The following is a 21,156-nucleotide window of genomic DNA, read 5'->3' as shown; positions in this document are numbered from 1 at the left end:
TACAAGTGATATTCCTACCCTTTATATACAGTGTAATGTAGGCAATGGGGAGAAGATGAAAAAAATGTTGTCTTTTGAGCCAGACCGAAGTCCAAGGTCTTATGTTAAGGATGATTAAGCATTTGTGGCATCTACCAGACTTCCACATGGAGCTGATGTTTACGTGTTGCTTCAAGTAAATGAAGATGTTTTTACGTTGTCCAGCTGCTAGGTGATGAGATTGGAAAGGGAGCATATGGGAGGGTGTACAAGGGCCTGGATTTGGAGAATGGAGATTTTGTGGCAATCAAACAAGTATCCTTGGAGAACATATTCTCAGAGGATCTTGCAAGTATCATGGTACGACTTGCCATTTTGTCATGGATATGTTAGACTTGCTAGATGTCTAGATGTATCATTGAAACCTTGGAGACATTTGACTAGCCAAGCACTGCATGTAGATTTGAGTTTTCTTTTATGACCATTCTTTTATAAAGCTCCTAGCTCCATACATGCCACTAACTACCTACATGGAATGTTTGGGATTGGCCATTTTACTGCAGCAAGAGATCGATCTGCTAAAGGTACAGTCCTTTCTTGTTGGGTGAAGCTTTTTAGTGGTCACTGTCACTCTCATTTTGGGCCGGGATGGACTGACTCCAAATTTTATGTGCAGAATCTGAACCATAAGAACATCGTGAAATACCTGGGCTCTATCAAGAACAAGTCCTATCTATACATTATTCTCGAGTAAGCAAGCCATCTTTTAAAGAGGCAAAACTACCACAAGATCTGTGGCATTCTAAGTAATAGTGAGCTGCCCTCTGTGAGATCTTATTGCTTTTACATTGTTGTGATCTCTAGATATGTTGAAAATGGATCGCTTGCAAGCATCATCAAGCCCAACAAGTTTGGAGCTTTCCCCGAGTCTCTGGTTGCAGTCTACATTGCCCAGGTTCATCTTTGGTTGTGATTCTGATTGATGTTCATGGGAGGCTAATCTGGCTGCTCAGACATGTGTCAGTGAGGTTTTTGTAATCTGGTAACTATCTTGCCTCTAATGGGGCATCTTGTTGCCACATGTCTCAGGTATTGGAAGGACTGGTCTACTTACACGAGCAAGGAGTCATTCATCGGGATATCAAGGGTGCCAACATTCTTACCACCAAAGAGGTTACACATAGACATCTACTCATTGCTACTCTGTAGTTAGGTCTGGGCTAGCTTGCAGTAATGAAATGCATTATGAGGTGAAATGGACTAGGGGCTAATTTGAATAAGTATCTTTTACCTGCTTTTATATTCTGTGATTGGTTGTCTCAAAGATATATGACAATACATTTTTACTCTCAAATTGCACCTGCGCTGGTCTGCTTGCTGTTGGGGTAATGGGTATTTCCTCCCATTCCCCTTTCCAATATCTTTTATCGGCTTTTATATATTATGATTGGTTGTCTCAAAGATATGTGACAATACATTCTACTCTCAAATTGCACCTGCACGGTTCTGCTTGCTGTAGGGGCAATGGGTATATTCCTCCCATTTGGGCACCCGTTCCCCTTTCCAACATGCCCAGCCAAGGGCTGGGCCTTTGGTGCCTTGTCAAGGCTGGTCTGGGACCGCTATAGGCTGTACACAAGCCCTAAGAGTAAAAACAGGCCCCAAACTTCCAACACTGTTTCCACAGCTTGCTTCATCTGTTCCCAGCATGTCATATTTATAGGTGTTCACATACAAGACTTGGAAGCTCGTCACAGGCACTCACCTAAATTACCTGGGATCCTAAATTTCAGATTCAATCTGCCTGCTTTCCTTCGTTAAATAATTCTCAAAAATGGCCCCAACACCGATTGCCAACACTCTTACACACATACATGTGTATATATGTGTTGGAGAATGCACAGGCAGAAGCATATGCCATAAACAAGACGAGAGAGAGTAGAGAGAGCTCGTGGACAAGATCACCTTTTATATTAGCTTGAAGCTTTACAATGGCAATTGGCCAGCAAGAGAATGTTGAACTTGTGCAAGGGATTGGATGATATAGTGAGAAATGGGAGGCCTCCTTATATAGTGAGTATGTTCACTTGACCGACTTCTCTAGAACAGGCTGACCAGCTCACGACTCATAAATAGAGGAGAAAATACATAAAATGCCCAATAAATGGTGTTGGAGAATGCACAAGCAGAAGCATAAACAAGATGAGAGAGTAGAGAGAGCTTGTGGACAAGATCACCTTTTATATTAGCTTGAAGCTTTACAATGGCAATTGGCCAGCAAGGAAATGTTGAACTTGTGCAAGGGAATGGATGATAGAAGTGAGAAATGGGGGAACTCCTTATATAGTGCATGTATGACTTGGCTGATTGCACTAAAGCAGGCCGACCAGCTCACGACCTACTAAATCAAGGAGAAATACATAAAATGACCTAAAATAGGTACAACCCCAAATACACTGAGATGCATAAATTCTAACACCCCCTTTGCAGCTCATAGTGTGCAAGAGTCGGAAGAAGATAAGCCGATGAAGATGCAACCATTGACCCTCCAGCACCACGAATACTGGAATCACCTCGGAGAGAGCAACCACCAACCTATTTCCTCAAAACAAAATGCCACCATGAACAACAAGGAACTTTGCTTGGCCATGAATTCCCACACAAGTGTGTAGTGAACTCCAAGAATAGATGATGAGCTGCAGGACATACCACGCCCATTATCCTCAACAGTGGATGGAAAACACATCATGTCCCAAAAGCCTTGAACAATGAACTCGGAACAAATCCAGTTCATAATCTCTGCTACACAAAAGGTAACCATGTCCTGCCATATGTCTAATACTTGGAACTCCGAATCATGGTCCCCATGCACCAGTAAATGGAGTTGCAATAAGCCCCCTCTCCCGCTCACAAGCCTCCTCTGGCTGGAAGCACATGGGGGGGGGAACTGCATGTGTACTAGAGAGAAGTACACCATCTTGGTGTCCTCCTGAGCCGGAAGTGTCCTGGGAGCCCTAGAAGTGGTACTAGAAATCTATCACTGTCGTGTCTTTGCCCTTTCTCTGAGATGAAGCCTTGCCCTTGGTGTCATGTGCAAGAATTGCCATGGACATTCTCAAAAATTAATCCAGAAGGGGCAGCCAGAAAAAGAGCATTAGAACCAGAATTTAGGAGCACAGAGTACGGATATGGCAGTGTTGTACTTGGAGCAAGGCATGGAGAACATGAAGAAGGGACTGTTGGCTGCATGAATAATGACGTCGGCTGTACCTGTGGTGAGGCGGCTGCAATCGCTGCGTTTTATGGAGAAGATGCCCTGTCGGCTGGCCGACCAGCAGTCGGCATGCTCTCCTTATGTCCAAAGGGCCTATAAATAGGCAAAGGTGCTCATTGTGTTAATCATTCTCTCCCTTATGGAGTGAGTCAAGAACTAGGACAGATTTTGGTGTGTTCCACCATAAAATTCAAGGGCATGCATAATTTGTTGAAGATCTATTTCAGAGTTTTGTAAAAAGAGAAAAGAGTCATCCGCATATGCTTGACTAACAAAAGGAGAACTCCCAGGAATGTTAATGCCATGTAAATGTTGCGTTGAAACCAGGGCATCCATGTGTAATAGCAGGGGATGGGTGGCAATAGCATATAACAAAGCACTCAATGGACAGCCTTGCCTCGCAGAGTGGCCTAAGGGTCCAAGAGGAGGAAAGGGCATCAGCCAATAGGCAACGTGTAGTGCCATCCTCATAGATCCAATGAACCACATTCTGCATTTTCAGCCCAAACCCCAATCGAGCCATGACTGTAGCAATGAAGTCCCAACGAACTGTGTCAAAAGCCTTTTCAATACTCACCTACATAATGAGAACATCCTGATCCATGTATTTGGCATATTCAATGCCTATATAAGCATTGACAATATTATCCATGATCTGCCTGCGTGGGACAAAATCATGATCTGCCTGCGTGGGACAAACCCATATTGAGTTGGATGCAACCCACGATGGAGAAGATGTGACAATCTAATAGCCATTATCTTCGAAACCAACTTATACACCACAAGCATTGGTGTAATTGGGCGCCAATCTAACAATCATGCACATGACTTTTTTGGGGATCTATCGCAGCAAACCTTGTTTCCACAAAGAGGGCAAAGAACCAGAGATCCATGAATGATTGATCATATGCAGGAGAAGAGGGCACAACTGATCCCAAAATTCAGCAAAGAATTCTACTGTCAAACCATCCCATCTACGGGATTTGGAGCGTCCCAATCGTGCCAATGCAACTGACAACTCATCCTCTGTAAATGGCAGCTCAAAATCATGTGCCTCATGCAAAGATAAAATGGGTTGGACCTGCCCAAGAAATACATTTCTGGCATCCATCTTAGCAGAAGAAAAAGGGCCAAGGGCAGCAAATAAGTTAGTATAATAATTGGGAACAACATCATCAAGCTGCTGCTTATTTTCTGTCCAGGAATCGTCCAGCCTTGGACCCGATGAAGTGAGTGCATCCGACGGGAGGTATGAAAGCTTTTAAAAAAAGCCTTAGAGGAGCATCTCGTGTCAATCATGGCTTTTTGACGTGAATGCAATTGCCATTTGCGTAGCTTACGACAATCATTGTCAACTAGACATTGATAGGCAGCCTGAAAGCAAGAGTGCTCATCAGAAGACAAAGAGTGATGTTGAGAAATATCCGTGAGAGATTGAATTTGATTCTTAGCACGGCGCAAGTCTCCCATATACCATTTGCCATAATTTCGAATGACATCTTGCATGCCCACAGTAAAATGGTCCCATGCCCAATCTGCATCCGCTGAGGCATGTAATGCAAGACGATCAATAAGCCCAACCACCATAGCTTGAAAGGCCTGATGTTTGATGTATCATCTCACAAGTGAAAGCATCAAATTGCATCTCACAAGTTCATCTCACAAGTGAAAGCATCAAATTGCATTGCATGCAGCATAAACCATCGATCCAGTCGAGCCCAATACTGAGTAAATGCATTGTGATGAAAAGTAAACCCATTACGACCAGGCAATAAGTGTTGCCACAAATTGCAAGCATGTAAAGAATCAGTCACCTGACCCCAAGCTTGGCGTTCTATCATAAGCATATCTGATCGTTGCGTACTACTGTCCCCAGGAGCAGGGGAATTGTTAAAATCCCCACAAAGAAAAGCATTGCCCATCCATGGGTAAGTAGCCAAACAATGCCACATAGCAGCCGTGTGAGTCGAAGTTTTTTATTAGCATACAGCGAAGCAAATTCATAAATGACTCCATCAATAATGCACTAGACCACAAGGAAACGACCATGCGGGTCGTTATAAGCAACCTGTGGCTATAATTCATGGTGTATCAACATAGCCACACCATAAAAAGCATGAGAGCTTGCATAAAAGATACGAAATCCTGCAAAGCAACCTTCCCTACCTGCCAAAGAGTGCTGGTTGTGTTCTTGTAAACAAACAATATGCTGCTTAGTCGTGTTTATGTAATCCCAAAGTAGCCTCCATTTATGTATATTACAGAGGCCTTGGACATTGTAAGTAACACATTTGACCGGTATATACATATGTACAAGAGAGAGAATGCTGATAGATCAAGCCTCAACCTGCATGACGGCACTAGGCAGCAACGACGAGGCAGCCTGTACATCCACAGCATGTACATCCTTAATCATACAATCTAGAGTAGAATCAGGAGCACGAGTGTCAAATGAAATGACATGCATAGATGTCTGAGATAATGGATCAGCACGAACTACGGCCGTGACCTACTCCAAAACCATCAACTCCCAGAACATCCCTTGAGGAAGAGGCTGTCTCTGTCCAATTGTGACTACCCATGGCTTTGGGCCTAACTGTCTTCTTAGGAATCTGCCAATTCAATGAAGGGCCTTTATCCCCCCCTATCGATGATAGAGGGGCTTTCACCCCAATTTTCATTTTGTCCCTTGTCTTGGAGAGCGGGCGCGGGGGGGGGGGGGGGGGAGGGGGGGTATTGAGCATTTTAGCCTTGCCTTTTTCAGCTGCAGTGGGGGATGAGCCAACCCAAACCACGAGCTTTTGGCATCCCAGTGGGTCCTGAGAGAGAATCATCATTTGGATGAGGAGCTGCAAGAGGAGGTTTCAATAAAACCTGCGGGCATTCAGATTGCGTATGGCCAAACTTTCCACGCTCAAAACATGAACCCGTAAAATTACCTCATTTCAATTTAAAGAAAACTTGCTGTGAGGGCATACCCATCATGTCCACCTGCAAAGCCACATGTGGGGGAGTGGGTTTGTCTGTATCCCACAACACACAAAAACGATTAACATTTCCAGTAGAACGTGGCGGGCAAACCACTTTTCCTAGGGCTTTTGCTAGATACGGTAGTGCAGGCCTGCAATATGATGGTAGATCAACTACCTCAACCCAAACAGGACATTTGTGGTGTATAAGACTTTGATAGTCCTTGGTACAGGACATTTGTGGTGTATAAGACTTTGATAGTCCTTGGTAGGCAACCAAGGATATACATGCACCAATTGCGTCCCAAAGAACAAAGGGGATTTTTCCAAAAGCTGTTGTTTGTATTGAGCATCTGTAAAAATAACCTCATAGAAGCCTCTGACTGCCTTGTAGCATCCCGCAACAACACAGCCTTTAAGCAAAGATTTCAGCCATTGTGCAACATCTGCAGCATTAGGCATGTGTCCGGGGAAGAATAATACAACAGCTCGCTGAGCCAAACTCATAACAGGTGCATACAACACTTGCCTTGGAACAGAAACACGAAATTCGGGAACAGGCTCATCTCCCCATGCTTGATTGATCTCAGAAAAACCCTTGTGCAAAGTATCAGCAAAGGGCTGCAGCTCAGGATTAGCACAACAGTCCTGTCCTTCATCAATAACGCCCTGCTGACGCTTGAGATCACCTCTCTTATATTGCTGAATTTCCATGACTTGAAAAACCCACACGCAGAAACACACAGAAACGCTGCTGTACAAGACACACACACACACACACACACACACACACTCAGAAAGGGAAGTACAGAGAAGAGAAACAAAAGGCAGAAATCGATGTGTTACAAGGAAGACGTGCAGGTGTCAAGATGCAGGACAGAAGAAGTAGACGTGCAGGTCGCAAGCTGCAAAGACGCAGACAAGCAGGTCGTGCATCAAACAGACGAGCAGGTCGCAGGCTCACAGACAAGCAGGTCGCAGGCTCACAGACAAGCAAGTCGCAGGCGAGTAGAGTTGCAGACTCACAGACGAGTAGAGTCGCAGGCTCGCAGATGAGTAGGGTCACAGACGAACAGGGTCGCAGGCGAGCAAGGTCCACACACACCTCTCTCTCTCTCTCTCTCTCTCACACACACACACACACACACGTGCGCGCGCGGAGAGAGAGAGAGAGAGAGAGATGTGTGTATAACATAAATACATATATACATACATATATATATGTATACATGTGTGTATATACATATACATATGCATATATACACATACGTGTTGCACTGGAGAGGGACCAGAGATGGCCTTTTGTGACAGTCCCTTCCATGACTTGCAAGAGCTGTCTGGTGACCTTTTGAAAGTTTGGGCTCCCACAGCTCAAGAAATGATGGGTGGAGCCCTTCACTACCTGGTGGCCATTTTACTTGGGCTTCCCCTTTTTCCTGGCATGTTCTTCTTCTCCGGGCACTGGGCATGCTGCTTATGCTATCCCATATGTGACATTGATAACATGCCTGCAAACTTGGGTCATCCTCTCTCTGTGGGTGTATTTCACAATTGCCTCTAAATTATGTATCACGTGCTGTGAGTTTCCTTTAAAAAATCCATTAGTTCTGCAGAGATTGAGGGTCATTTGTTTTTGACTATTATGGCAACCCACTGTTAAAGAAGTATATGTCAGCCACTTTCATGATGCATGCAGGGTCTGGTAAAGCTTGCAGATTTTGGAGTGGCAACCAAGCTCACTGAAGCAGATGTTAATACTGATTCTGTTGTGGGAACTCCTTATTGGATGGCTCCTGAGGTACTATTCAACTGTGAGCAATATTTTTATGGTCTTAAATCCCTGCATATTCAACCTTGAGCAATATTTTTATGGTCTTAAATCCCCACACATGCACGCATTTGTGCACACACACTGGTCATTATGGGGTTTTCTTGATTTTTGTTCTCACTAGTGAAGAAACCACTTGGAGGTGTGCAATTGTTGATCATAAACATGCACAATATTAATAGAAGGTGCACATATCAATGCCTGTTTTTCCCTTTCTTCTGTTTGCAGGTAATCGAAATGTCAGGGGTGAGTGCTGCTTCAGACATCTGGAGCATGGGATGCACAGTGATAGAGCTGCTTACGTGTGTTCCTCCATATTATGACTTGCAACCGATGACTGCGCTTTTCCGCATTGTTGAGGTTTGAGCTTACAACAATTTTGCTTGAGACAATATGTTACTTGTTTCAGAATTAAAAGGACATTTTTTTTCCTCGAGTTGATCCTTCTGTAGTAGCAACTTGAGTGCCCACCCGAAGGTGGCTTGGTCTCCTGCTTGAAGGTGGTACAATTATGGCCGGAAACGGTCCGGATGCTATTGGTGAGCGTGTGGGGATTTGAACTCCGGATCTCCCCCTTCCCGGTCACAAACCCACATCGCTAGGCTCTACACCCATTGGCGGAAATTAAAAGATGTAACTCTTGCTTCCAATCTATGGTGGTGGGTCAATTACCTTACAAGCATGGCCCAACTTTTGAAAGGTCATTAGGTCTCTCTAATAGTCACAATGTAAGGATGTGGAATGGGTTAGTTGTAAACGTTTTAGAATTGTTGGAGCTTATACTCATTGTGGTACATGTGAGTTTATGAGGGCTGACATAAGCTCTTAAGGGACATATGAGCTCATATGAACCCTTATGTGCCCTTATGAGCTCATGTGAGTCCATAAGAGTACATTTGAGCTTGTAGATGCCCTGATGTCTTGTAAGAGAACTGTCAATCCTTGTTCTGTTCTTGATAGAGTGACCATGACTATTGTGGGGAATATGGGGATCATGTTGTAGAGGTAGGAAAATGTTTGAGACATGGATCCACATGATGTAGCATTTACTTTCTTGATGAACTATCCATATCATAGTTATGGGAAATGGGAAACGACCGAAACTCGAGGCTTTTGGGTGGTTTCAACCATTTTTTTTTTCAACTGGCCTTTGGCCCAAGATCCTCCTTTAGTTACTAAATTTCACCGTCCATAGACAGCCACCCGTAGGCGCTTATTTATCCACCCGTAGGCGATGCCGCAGAGGAAGCACCAAGGGGGGTATTGAACCTAGGACCTCTTGGTCCTAGGCAAACACCTTCACCACTTGAGCTATCACCTCATTGGCAGGGTTCAGCCATTTCAGGGGGTCCAAAGATCCGAAATGTGTTTTAGCCGTTTTGGTTTCCGAAACAGTGCGTTTGGGATATTTCAGCCATTTCCCCCATGCCATTTTGCTGTTTCATGACAACACCTGCCGTTACCCATTCAAAACCCCAATTTCAAGGCAATATCAGGTGCTTTTTCTTCTCACATCAATCTCCTGTTTTCTAGTTTCCAATCATATACTCTCCTATTTTCTTGCATCTCCATGTATTTCTCCTCTCCCTATTCTCTTTCCCCTCCCCCTTATTTTGCATCCCCTTGCTGATGTGGCATTTCCTGTTTAAGCCCTCTAAAATTGCCATTTCTGTTTCTGCTTCCCATAACTATGATCTATGTGCAGAGATTTGAACTGCATACTCTCTCTTAATGAGAGTTGTCAATGGGTCATGCCGGTAGCAAATGTCTAGGGATCTACACAATTAGGCGGCAAATGGTTATCTTTGTGGGATAAACCTGTTTTTATCAGCAAACAAGTGAACAACTTTGTGTTTTCTTGATTGCAAGGGTTCTTTTTTTGTGTAGGAGAAGCATCCACCCATACCAGAGCATCTTTCACCTTTAATCACTGACTTTTTACATCAATGTTTTCGCAAGGTAAGCATATCACAAATTTGTGTAATGCTTTTTAAGATTCACTGCATACACCTCCCCCCTCCCCTCTTTCCCCCCCCTTTTTTTAGGCAACACTTCACGATTAACTTCCTGGCTATATTGTTTTATATTCTTTTAGGATGCTAAGCTGAGGCCTGATGCCAAAACTTTACTCCAACATCCCTGGATTCAGAATTCAAGGCGTGCTCTGTATTCATCAATATCACAGTCTGAGGAAAAATCTAAGTATGATTAAGTGCTGTTTGCTGCCTCAGTTGATTTTCTCCTTTTTGCAATGCAAGCTTTTAGATAGGTTGTTTTTAAGTTGGGTCGCACTTGCGCGCACCATTTTGGTCAGTTGCAGATGTTAATTAGTATTTTCTACCCCCCCCCCCTCTTTTCCGCCGCTCTCTCTCTCCCTCTCCAGTCGTAGCTTATCATTACCATGTGTAGGATGCTTGGAAGGAGTAGTTTGCCCTACTTTTTATCATACTCAGGCAATTGTCAATTTTATGTGGCATGTTTATCTGTCAATGAATTGCAATTTGTCCCTTGCCTAAGGATAAGCAGATCAATAGCTTGCTTGCCATCATGCAATATGCACACATTATATGCTGTGGGTGTTTAAGGGAAACATCTGCTATTTCTTCCTCGCTTATTCCAATGCATTATATTGGCCTTTACGTGTGCTTTATTGACCTAGCAGGTTGCAGTCAGTTACTTATTCTTCTTGTCTTGATCTTTACTTTGATGCAGAAATCCACTAGAAGATATTCCAGGAAATGTGGAGAAAGCAGTTGAAGATGATGAGAAGGGTGCATCGAGAGCAGCTGCAGATGAACTCACAACCAAGAGCACCGGTGGCTCTGGTTCTGTAAGTCTCAAACACAGTTTTTTATTGCTACAGTTCTAGGGTATTCAAAGACATACCCCTCTCCTGTGAAAAGGGGAGATCTCACCGACCTGTCCCTCATGGGTGGCAGTCTCTCCCAACCAACCCTGGCCTATTTGATTGGGCAGGAGAGATGTCTGTATGTTATTCTAAATTTCTATATACTGTCTGCACTTGCTGTCAATTATGCTCTAAAGCTGAATGTAATAAGTCGAAGTCATACTGGATCCAGTTGTGTGTTTCTGTTTCATTATAGCATGCAAATTGAATGACGCCACACATTTGTTGCTTGTGTTGTGCTTCTATTTGAATGGTAACTGAATGCATGCCTGTCAAGTTGCATGTTGAATTTTGACTCTTAATTTGATGCTTCTTGTTGCTCAGGATGATGATGCAAAGACATATTCTCCCTTAAAAAGTGCAGGGGAGGCAAGTGCTGGCAGTTCAAAGCAAAATCACATCATCAGTCGGAACACCCCTATTCGAATCTCACGTCGACTGGTGGAGCAGTTGGCCAATGGCAAGGATGGACATGCTGGAGCTGGCCCTGAGGAAGTGAAGGCTACACTTGAAAAGTTAACTACCAATGAAGCTGCTAGTGCATCATCTGCACTTCTAACCCTTGAACAGGAACAGGTCACTTCAAGGGCACCGTTGACAACTTCGGGTATAGTAGGAAACAGCTCTGCCTCTGAAGATCAATATGGGCATAGTATTGAGAAGACCCCAAATTCAAAGTTGGCACATTTCTCTGATCACGAGGTAATGCTTAAGCATTTGGAAAGGCATCTACTTAAGCCCCTCTAGTTTTAATTTTTTATTACCATCTATTTTCTGGCCAGTCCCTTGAAATATCAGTATTCTACCAGTATGTGATGCTTTTATGTTCCATTGGTCTTGTCTCTGTATGCAGTCTAGGAAGTTTTCGACAGTAGCTTCAGCGGGAGAGCTTAGTAGATTCAGTGACACTCCAGCTGATGGCATGCTTGATGATCTCTTTGACAATTCTTTTGGCAAAGCTACAACACCACCCATTGAGGAAGCTGCAGCATCTGAACTTACAGAAGATTCCACCTCTTGCCCAAGCCATTTCACTTCAGTCAGAAATGGAAGTACTAGCTTGGCTGCAACACTCAAGGCCAAAATTGCACAGAGAAAATTAGAAGGGGAGGCTCCTGCTAAAGCAAAGAAAAATGAAGACATGTTCTCATCAATAGGAGGTGCTGGAGACGAAATTGATACTGGTATTGCAGACTTGGTAAGAAGAAGCACCTTCATTATCTTCTGCATGCACCAAGCTCGGTATGTGCTTGTCTCTGAGCCCTCTTACATATGTATACTTGCGAATTTTGTTCACAGGTGACTGTCCGGCCTCAGTCAGTAGAGGTTACGAGACTGATTGGCCTTTTGAAGCCGGAGGAGTCAGAGGACTCTATAATAAAGGCATGCCAGAGGTTAGTCTCCATATTCAGGGAGTTTCCTGAGCAAAAGCCACAGTTGATATCACAACATGGTGTTATGATATTCATGGAGATGCTTGACATGAAGAACAACCGGGTGAGTGCTTTTGACCATCTGTATCTCATATTATTTCATGAGTACCCTGTATGTGTTGATGGAAAGCTTCTGGCGTAGTTGACATCATCGGAGTACGTTTGCAGGTTCTTCATGCAGTTCTGCAGGTTATAAATCAATTGGCTAAGGACAATGCTAACTTCCAGGAAAATGCTTGCCTTGTTGGTCTGGTAATATTTTAATAAAATTGTCATTTGTCTTTTTATGCCAAGTATCAGGAATTAGGAGCCTGCTTATCCTTCTCATCTTTTTGGTTGTGATTTCATCTTTCAGATTCCAGTTATTATGAGTTTTGCTGGTTCTGAATGCTCAAAAGAGATGCGAATGCAAGCAGCTCATTTTGTGCAGCAGCTATGTCAAACAAGGTAAAATTGTGCAGGCTTTTGTGTTTCTTGTACGTATATGTTTGCCAGTTAGTACAAAGGCACAAGTGTTGTCATTGCTCAGTAGCACATACAGGCATTGAGAAAACTAGAAATGTAGGTTTCAATGCATTTGACGGATCTTATTGATACTTCAGGAGATATCTAGTTTTGCTTCAGGGGGGTGATGGAGGGGAGGGTGGTAGGGGTCCAAGTTTTCAAAATACTGCTGGAGAGGCAAGGATGTTGGACCTAGTCATAGGAGGAAGGCCTGATGTAAAGAAACACCTAGTAACCGACACAACCTTTCAAATAGATAATCATAGTTGTTAGGTACGAAACGAAGGTATGAAAAAATGGTACCGGTATGGGACTTTTAAATTTTGAAAAATAAGTTCGATTGAGGTACGGTCCACTGTAAAACACACTTGAAAAATAGATATTTATACACATTTAGAGGTGGAAAGTCTAGAGAAGTTGTCATAAACTAGATTCTAGAAACAAGTTAAAACATTAGCACAAAGATACATGAATGGTGAACATATGTGCAACCATGGCCCACGGCTTGCAATAGTAAATACAAAAAAGTGTGTAGTGACTAGTCACAACACTAAGGGTGTATATCTACTACCTAGGCTCTCTCTCTCTCTCTCTCTCTCTCTCAGTTTTGGTCTCATAGGCCATTATGGCCTCTTAGAGACGGTAATATATCATTTCATTTCATTTCTCTCTCTCTCTCTCTCTCTCTCTCGTCTCAAGAGCTCTCTCACTCTCTTTGGCGATGAGGTCCGGACTCCACAAGAAAGGAAAAGCATGAGGTCCAGACTCCGCAGGAAAGGAAAGGCAATGTCCTCAGTGAGGGCAGTTTTGGGTTGGCCATTGATGATGGGAGCGCCTCTAGCGAGGGCATTCCTTGGTCCTTCTGGGAAAAAAAATAAACCCATGTAAATCTGCTACAATCATGAAGGAGCATAAAGTACAAAGAACCTCCCAAGGATAGGGTCTACATAGGTCCATGCAAGTCAGTGTGTACCAACTCCAAAGGTTTTGAAGCCCACCTAGAAGCCTACTTCGGAAAAGATTCTTTGTGCTGCTTACCATAAATGCAAGAACTAACGTCCCTGCATGCTGCCAACATCCGGCAAGCCATCCACCAACTGGTCCCGAAAAGCCCGCCGCAGCGCATCCACATTCAAGTGGCCAAAACAGAAGTGCCACAAGTCACCGATTTGAGTGCCTGTTAGAGGAGAGTGCTGAGAGTTTGTAGATACCTTTCTCTCCGCCTTCCCATACAACCTGGCCTGTTTCTTTGTCCCGTAGAGCAACATAATGCTTCTCAAACTCCACCCGAAAGCGAGTCTTGCAAACCTCATGCATTGACAATAGATGAAAACCAAGTGCGAGGATGTAAAGAATACGAGAAGTATGCTTCTCCCTTTTGCCATCGGGAATAATCTCCATCCTGCCCTCATTGTGAATCGGTATAGTGGAATTGTCGCCAATGAAAATGCGACCTGTCTACTGTTTAAGATCCTGTAAAAACTCTCGGGAAGGAGTCATGTGGCTGGAAGCACCACTATCGAGAATCCACTCCTAAGTATCCCTTGCGGTGAAACCAATTGCCTCCCCACTCGAAGAAGATGAAGCATCTGTGTCCAAAATCTCCAAGTGCACAAATACGGGAGTCATTGCAGCAGCTGAAGCTGAAGAGTAAGCACTCTTTGCGGTACTCCGTTTGGGACATTTTCTCCAATAGTGGTCTTTCTCGCCACAATCGATACAAGTCTGCTCGGCGTTCAATTTATCACAGTCTGAGTTGGGCTTCTTCTCAAAAGACTTCTCCGATGAAGACTTTCCTTTGCCCTTATTGTTGTTGTTGTTACGGCCTTTCGATCATTGGCCAGTTAAGGCCTTGAACCTCTGCCCTGTGGAGGGTTCGTAAAATGCTCTTCTTGGTCCAAGACCATAGGCACAAGCTCCTCCCATGTGATGGTGCTGAGCCTGCCAGTGGTGATCAAAGAGGAGTAAAATGCTGAGTACTGAGAGAGCAAATGAGACAACAAAGTGATGGCCATGTCCTCTGAAGATATCTCCTTCCCAGCATGAAGAACCTCTTGCTGAAGAGCATGCAACTTGTTGATGTGCTCCCGCAACATCAAAGACTTTGCAGGACTCATCACCTGCATCTGCACTTCCAAGGAGATCCACTTCATGGGTGATACCCTGTTATACAAAGAAGACAAATACTGCCAAATTCCTCTGGCCAGCGTCATATGTTTTATATGATTAATCACTTGTGGTGTGCAATTAAGGAAGATGAAAGAACGCACATGGGCATTGACACGATCCCACAATTGTGCATGAGCCTCCCGTTCTTTCCGAGTAGAGGGTAAAAGCTCCCCGTCCTCCAACTCCGGCCGTGAAACACCAACCACAATGAAATCAACCAAGTCATAAGACTCCAAGACAGACTCCATCATTACCTTCCATATGCCGTAGTTATTCTCGTGGAACTGTTGATCCACTGGGAATGTAGGGATCTTCACGTGCTTCTCAGCCATCTCAAGCAAGTCTGCCCTCTCAAGGGTTCAAAGGGTTCACAAGGTCTTGTGAAGGGAGGGTGTGGGAAAAAAATGAAGAGGTTGCAAATAGTATGCAAGGTGGCTGTCCAATGGTAATGGCCATCTTCTACCCAATCTCCAAGTCCCAAACAACCCAAGCAATCTCCAATCAGCAAACCCCCAAGCTCCCACTGTCTCCAAGCTTCAAGCCACCTGGGGCTCTGATACCATGTCAGAATGCACAGCGGAAATGAAAGACAACTGCTGTAGAGAGCAAAACGCAGAAGAGAGAGGAGAGAGAACCTGTATAAACTCTGCTCTATACACAAGATCCAGTACACAAGACACAGAAGGTGTGGGGGCAAGGCCACATATATATATGGCCATAGGCTGCTGGTCAGCCAGCCCAAAACAGGCCGACAGCAGCCCCAATTGCTCACGACTAGAAAAATTAGCAGTCGGCCAGGAAATGCAGGTCGGCCAAGACAAACACAGTCGGCCAGGTCATCACTCGTCGGCCAGATCTGTAAACAGCCGACAGCACTCTACTTCCCCACGACCAAAAATAAAAGGGGAAAATATACATGAAAAAATAGGAGATACACCTAACTGGGTGGGCACACGCACAACAGAGGCCCTAGTGTGTAATGTACAGACAGGAGATGACTGTTAACACTGTATGCGTCCCGCAGACAACTATGCAGATAATAGAGGGTTTTTAAGGATACTTTTTTATCAGCTGTAGAAGCTTTACTTCGTAATATGGCGATGCTTGGCTTTCTGGTTTACATTTTTTTAATAAGATTTTGTGTTCTCCCCCCTCTTGGATTTGAAATATATGCTTGGCATTTTTAACAAGAAGCTTGTTGTAAAAGGGGTGACACCCGGAAAGAGGGGGAAGGGGGGGGGTGTTGTGTGCGTGCTGTTTAAGGTCCAAAAGACGCCTCTGCACTTTTTTAGTTAGATGCAGTAGTCAGTGCCAGTGATATGATAAGGCTTTGTAAAATGACCACCTATTCCCCTTGCAGTACTTCAACTTTGCAAATGTTTATAGCTTGCCGTGGCCTACCAGTGTTGGTGAACTTTTTGGAGCCTGATTATGCCAAATACAGGTTTACCTTCACCAAACCCACCTAGACTCTTTCTCTAAAAGAATCATGAAATATTAAAGTTTAATTCAGTTCAAATAAGGAACTCTAAGGAGGAGTAATAGTTTTAATCTGTATTTATTTGCAGGGAGATGGTGCACACAGCAATTGATGGCATGTGGCAGGTTTTTAATCTTCAAAGTCCGACACCACGAAATGATTTCTGCCGCATTTTCTCAAAAAATGGTGTGCTTATCAGGCTTGTAAACACGCTACACAGTTTGAATGAAGCCACCCGTCTTGCCTCTGCAACAGGAATGAATTCAGTTTCTGCAACAGAAATGACCACCTTTCACTCAAGATCAGGACCTCTGGAGCCATCTCATGCCTTATCTGGACAGATTGAAGCCTTTTACCCTCGTTCCGGGCAGCTGGATGCAGTTCGTGTAAGGGCAGGTCATCTTGCAGCTGCAAATGGGGACTCTGCACAGCCCCATGGTAACTCTTTGAAGAGCAACTTGGGTCAAATGGAGACAAGGCAACCTCCTTTGCCAGTTCCGTTCCCTAATTTATTTGAGCAGGTTGCTACTGACAATGGCTGGTCTTCAGCAGGACAACACGAGCAGCCTCTCTTGTTCAGAGTAGATAGGGAGAACTTTGATCTTGGTCCGCCTGACTCATCTCCTTTGGATGGAGATCAAACACGACCACTTTTGGTGGGCATTGGTGATAACTCCAGACAGATTCTGGATCAATCATGGCATTCTTTTGATTTTCACCAGCACCATGCTAATGGTCAAGTGGAATCAGCTCAACAGCAGCAAGAACAAGTCCAGCCACTGATAAGCCTTCTTGAAAAAGACCCATCTTCAAGGCCTGTATCTGGGCAATTGGAGTACATTAGGCATCTGCAAGGAGGCCTTGAGAGGCACGAGAGCATCTTGCCCTTACTTCATCATGCATCAGCAATTAGAAAAAATAATGGTGAACTTGACATTCTCATGTCTGCATTTGAGGGTAGGCCTTGCTTTCTTATGCTATCTGAAGTGTTCTGATTTTAAAAGCACACTGAGGTGCGTGGGTAGACATTTGATTGTTTTCTTTGGGTGTTTTCAGCAGAGAATGGAAAGGATAGTAATATGATTGAGCTCACCCAGCCAAATGTAGGCTTAAAGCTGCCAACGAACTCATCCTCGAGGAGTGTTGCACAGACGCCTGGAGGATACCCTACTTTATGTGACACTGCAGCTTCTACTTCCGGATTAATCTCACAATCAGCTTCAGGTTTTCTTTCAGTTTCTGGGGTGTTGAATGGAAGGCCAGGAAGTGCTACCTCCTCAGGATTTCTGTCCCGAATGGTTTCAACCCTCAATGCGGATGTTGCAAGGGAATATCTCGAGAAGGTTGCTGATCTTTTACTGGAATTTGCTCGCGGAGACACCGTGGTGAAGTCCCACATGTGTGGTCTCAGCTTGCTGATTCGGCTTTTCCAGATGCTCAGCAAACTAGAACCCCCCATTCTCCTTAAGGTATAATTACATATTAGCCATTCAAATTATAGTTACGTTGAAGATTTCAATGTAGTGATGTTTTCTTCTTGAACTATGCTCCCCTAATCACTACCTCGTTGACATTCGTTACTGACTACTGACAGGCATTGAAGTGTATTAAGGAGCTTTCATCAGATCCATACACTCTAGAACACCTTCAAAGGGCAGACGCGATGAAGCATCTAGTGCCTCTCCTTGAGTGGCGTGAAGGTCCTATGGTGTCCCAAATACACAATGAAGTACGCCTTTTTTTTTGTGTTCTGACAGACCAGTGCTTGCTCTTTGCTTATCTCAAGCTTGGCTTTTCCTCTTTGGTTGGGTTGGGGAGGGGGGCTGTGTGTGGTGCACGTGCATGCATGTGTGTGTGCACTAGTTCACTCACTTTTGTCTGTGCCTGAGATGAGAGAGCATCAACTTGAGCAAGAGGTGTCCATATGGTCTATACCTCTCTTATTTCAGCACAACTGACCCTAAAGCAGCCATATGGGGCGGGTTTTACTCAAGTTCTTCCTCTCTAATGTTTTTCTTGAAGGTGTTAAATGCACTCTACAATCTCTGTAAGATCAACAAAAGGAGACAGGAGCGAGCAGCAGAGAGTGGAATTATTCCACATTTAATGCACTTTATCAAAATCAACTCTCCATTAAAGCAATTTGCTCTTCCTCTACTCTGTGATATGGCACATGCATCTCGCTACACGAGGGAGCAGCTGAGAGCAAACAAAGGAATTGAGCTTTACCTCAGTTTGCTTGATGATGAGTACTGGGCTGTTACAGCTCTCGACTCTCTAGCAGTGTGCCTGGCTTTTGATAACGAACAGCGTAAAGTTGAGCAGGCATTGCTCAAGGTTGAAGCGATCCATAAGCTGGTGGCTTTCTTCCAGTCTTGTAGCGAACAATCCTTCGTGCACATTTTGGAGCCATTCCTCAAGATCATCACGTATGCTTGCGTCTCTTATACATGTGTTTGTAGGCTAAGATAAGCATGTGTTTCTTGTGCTTCTCACTTTGCATTTGATTTCTTGCAGAAAATCGTCACGAATCAATGTCAACTTGGCCACATCTGGGCTCATTCCATTGCTGGTGGCAAGACTGGACCATCAAGATGCCATTGTCCGCCTCAATCTTTTGAAATTGATCAAGGTAGGTTTTACTGGTTTCAATTTTGGGTGCTCTTCACAATACTCTGCTAATGATGATATACTGATAGTGATGTTGCTCTCAAGAAAAGGCTTGACTGGTGTGGAATCGGTTGTGCAGGCCGTTTACGAGCACCATCCACGGCCAAAGCAGCTAATTGTCGAATATGATCTACAACAGAAGCTTCAGAGGCTCATTGAGGAGCGGCGAGATGGCGAACATTCAGGTGGCCAGGTCTTAGTCAAGCAGATGGCGACCTCTCTTCTGAAAGCTCTTCATATCAACTGTGTGCTTTAGCTAGTTGTATGATATGGATGATGTTGTTGTTTGCCACCTCAAACTGTATTGTGTATTTTTATACAAACCTTTTTATGTATTGTCTCCCCGATGGGTTGACCCTTCTAGGTAAAAAATACTAGCAAGTTTTGACTGGTTGACTGTTCTTCTTTGCTGGAACTTGCAAAGAAGCATGGATAGATATAACAGAGGTACTTGAGGTTGTACACTTATATATGAAACCAATTCATTGGTCCTGATACCATGTGGCTGGAGAAGACTCACTTGTCCATGGCAATTTTCGGCTTGTAAAGAGTTGAGAGGAGGTTCAATTTTACCTCGCTTGCCATCTTTTATGTAGAGAGACCTGGTTAAGAACATTATATGGTTTGTATGTGACTATTTAGCTTCTCATTACAGGTGGTATTCTGGTGTTCTCTAATCACTAAGCTGATCCAGTGTGCAATGGGATTTAAGGTTTTTGGATTTGAAAATGCTTGGCCTGTGGCGCTCATGGGTGAAATTCAGGGATGTGACAGCCCACATCCTAAGAAAGAGTGCTACTCTGGAAAAGACTAATCTGAAGACCTGACACGCCTAAGAAGTTTGAAGATAGAGGAGGCTTTAAGCCATGAATGGGGACCCCTAAATGCTTAAATAGGGGCACACAGCCATTGAGTCCAAAGAGAGAATATCATTGTGGAATTGCAATGGCAATTACATTGAGGCTGTTTATGACATTTTACTCACGCCAAAATCTAGAAAAGGGGAATGCCAGATATGGCATGGTGTGATATGTTTTTGAGACAATCTTTCAAGAGACATGGGTGGCAGAGTATGAGGGTTAGATGGAGGAGCTATGCTACACAAATCACACTTGAGCAATATGAACTATGCACACTATAGAAGGATAACATGCTGTAATGTAGATATGCATACATACACAACAACAAGCCCCATAGAGATATGAATCACAAGATTTAGGATCACCATATCATGCGCTTTCTGGGGAGCTCTCCTGCAATGGGGAGGTGCTATTTGTTTGGAGGCTTTGGTACTTGTACACCCAACAAACACCTAGGAATAATGGGTTTTAAAGGGAGCGCTGTGATATTAATAGCTTGAGATGGAGATATTGATGTTGGTTGTAGCTCAGGGCTTCGACATAAGTGTCCACACACCGTATGCATAGAGGTTTGGAGCACGAGTGCTCTCCATCTTCCTTTAATAGAGTTAAGGGAGTGCGAGTTGGAGTTACAACTACAAAGAAAGGTCTATCAAAGTCAGGTGGCTGTAAGAGTTTCTTTCTCACAGCTTGAAAAGATTTCTCTTGTCGCTTAGACCAACTGAAGGTTTTAGTTTTCTTTAGGAGTTAAGTGGACATGCAATCTATGCAAAATTCTTTACAACCTTCCTATAGTAACTACACAAACCCAAGAATGATCAAACATCGCGCATGTTATGAGGTCGAGGCCAAGTAACAATACTCTCAACTTTCTTAAGATCAACTTGGATTCCATCCACAGAAACAATGTGGCCCAAATCCTCAATTCGATCTTGAAGAAACTACACTTCTTAGTATTAAGGAAGATTCAATTTTCTTTCCGAAGAGAGAATACTAACTCTAAATACTTTTCATGCTCTTTGACATTTTTGCTTAAGACAAATATATTGTTAAAGAAAATAACCACAAAGTTTTGATGCTTG

At 43.8% G+C, this 21,156-nt stretch overlaps 1 protein-coding gene across 1 annotated transcript in view; it reads left to right on the top strand.

Moving 5' to 3' along the window:
* The window catches only part of LOC147614979 (MAP3K epsilon protein kinase 1-like), a 20,803-nt gene extending 912 nt beyond the window's left edge, over positions 1-19,891 (top strand). The window contains exons 2-23 of the mRNA XM_086780264.1: positions 205-339; positions 543-563; positions 656-729; positions 844-934; positions 1,069-1,152; positions 7,919-8,020; positions 8,279-8,410; positions 9,938-10,009; positions 10,146-10,252; positions 10,763-10,880; positions 11,283-11,660; positions 11,812-12,156; positions 12,258-12,455; positions 12,560-12,643; positions 12,747-12,838; positions 16,425-16,508; positions 16,633-17,501; positions 17,604-18,013; positions 18,139-18,273; positions 18,567-18,973; positions 19,062-19,176; positions 19,294-19,891. Coding sequence (XP_086636390.1) covers positions 205-339; positions 543-563; positions 656-729; positions 844-934; positions 1,069-1,152; positions 7,919-8,020; positions 8,279-8,410; positions 9,938-10,009; positions 10,146-10,252; positions 10,763-10,880; positions 11,283-11,660; positions 11,812-12,156; positions 12,258-12,455; positions 12,560-12,643; positions 12,747-12,838; positions 16,425-16,508; positions 16,633-17,501; positions 17,604-18,013; positions 18,139-18,273; positions 18,567-18,973; positions 19,062-19,176; positions 19,294-19,470 — 4,230 coding nt within the window. The 3' untranslated portion in view covers positions 19,471-19,891. The remainder of the gene's footprint in view (positions 1-204; positions 340-542; positions 564-655; positions 730-843; positions 935-1,068; positions 1,153-7,918; positions 8,021-8,278; positions 8,411-9,937; positions 10,010-10,145; positions 10,253-10,762; positions 10,881-11,282; positions 11,661-11,811; positions 12,157-12,257; positions 12,456-12,559; positions 12,644-12,746; positions 12,839-16,424; positions 16,509-16,632; positions 17,502-17,603; positions 18,014-18,138; positions 18,274-18,566; positions 18,974-19,061; positions 19,177-19,293) is intronic.
* The last annotated feature ends 1,265 nt before the right edge of the window (positions 19,892-21,156 follow it).

Source organism: Cibotium barometz, chromosome 41 (assembly GCF_041138505.1).
Source record: "Cibotium barometz isolate CiBa-2024 chromosome 41, ASM4113850v1, whole genome shotgun sequence".
Lineage (NCBI taxonomy): Eukaryota > Viridiplantae > Streptophyta > Polypodiopsida > Cyatheales > Cibotiaceae > Cibotium > Cibotium barometz.
The sequence above is the reverse complement of the archived record's forward strand: the minus strand, read 5'-3'. Positions and strand labels throughout refer to the sequence as shown.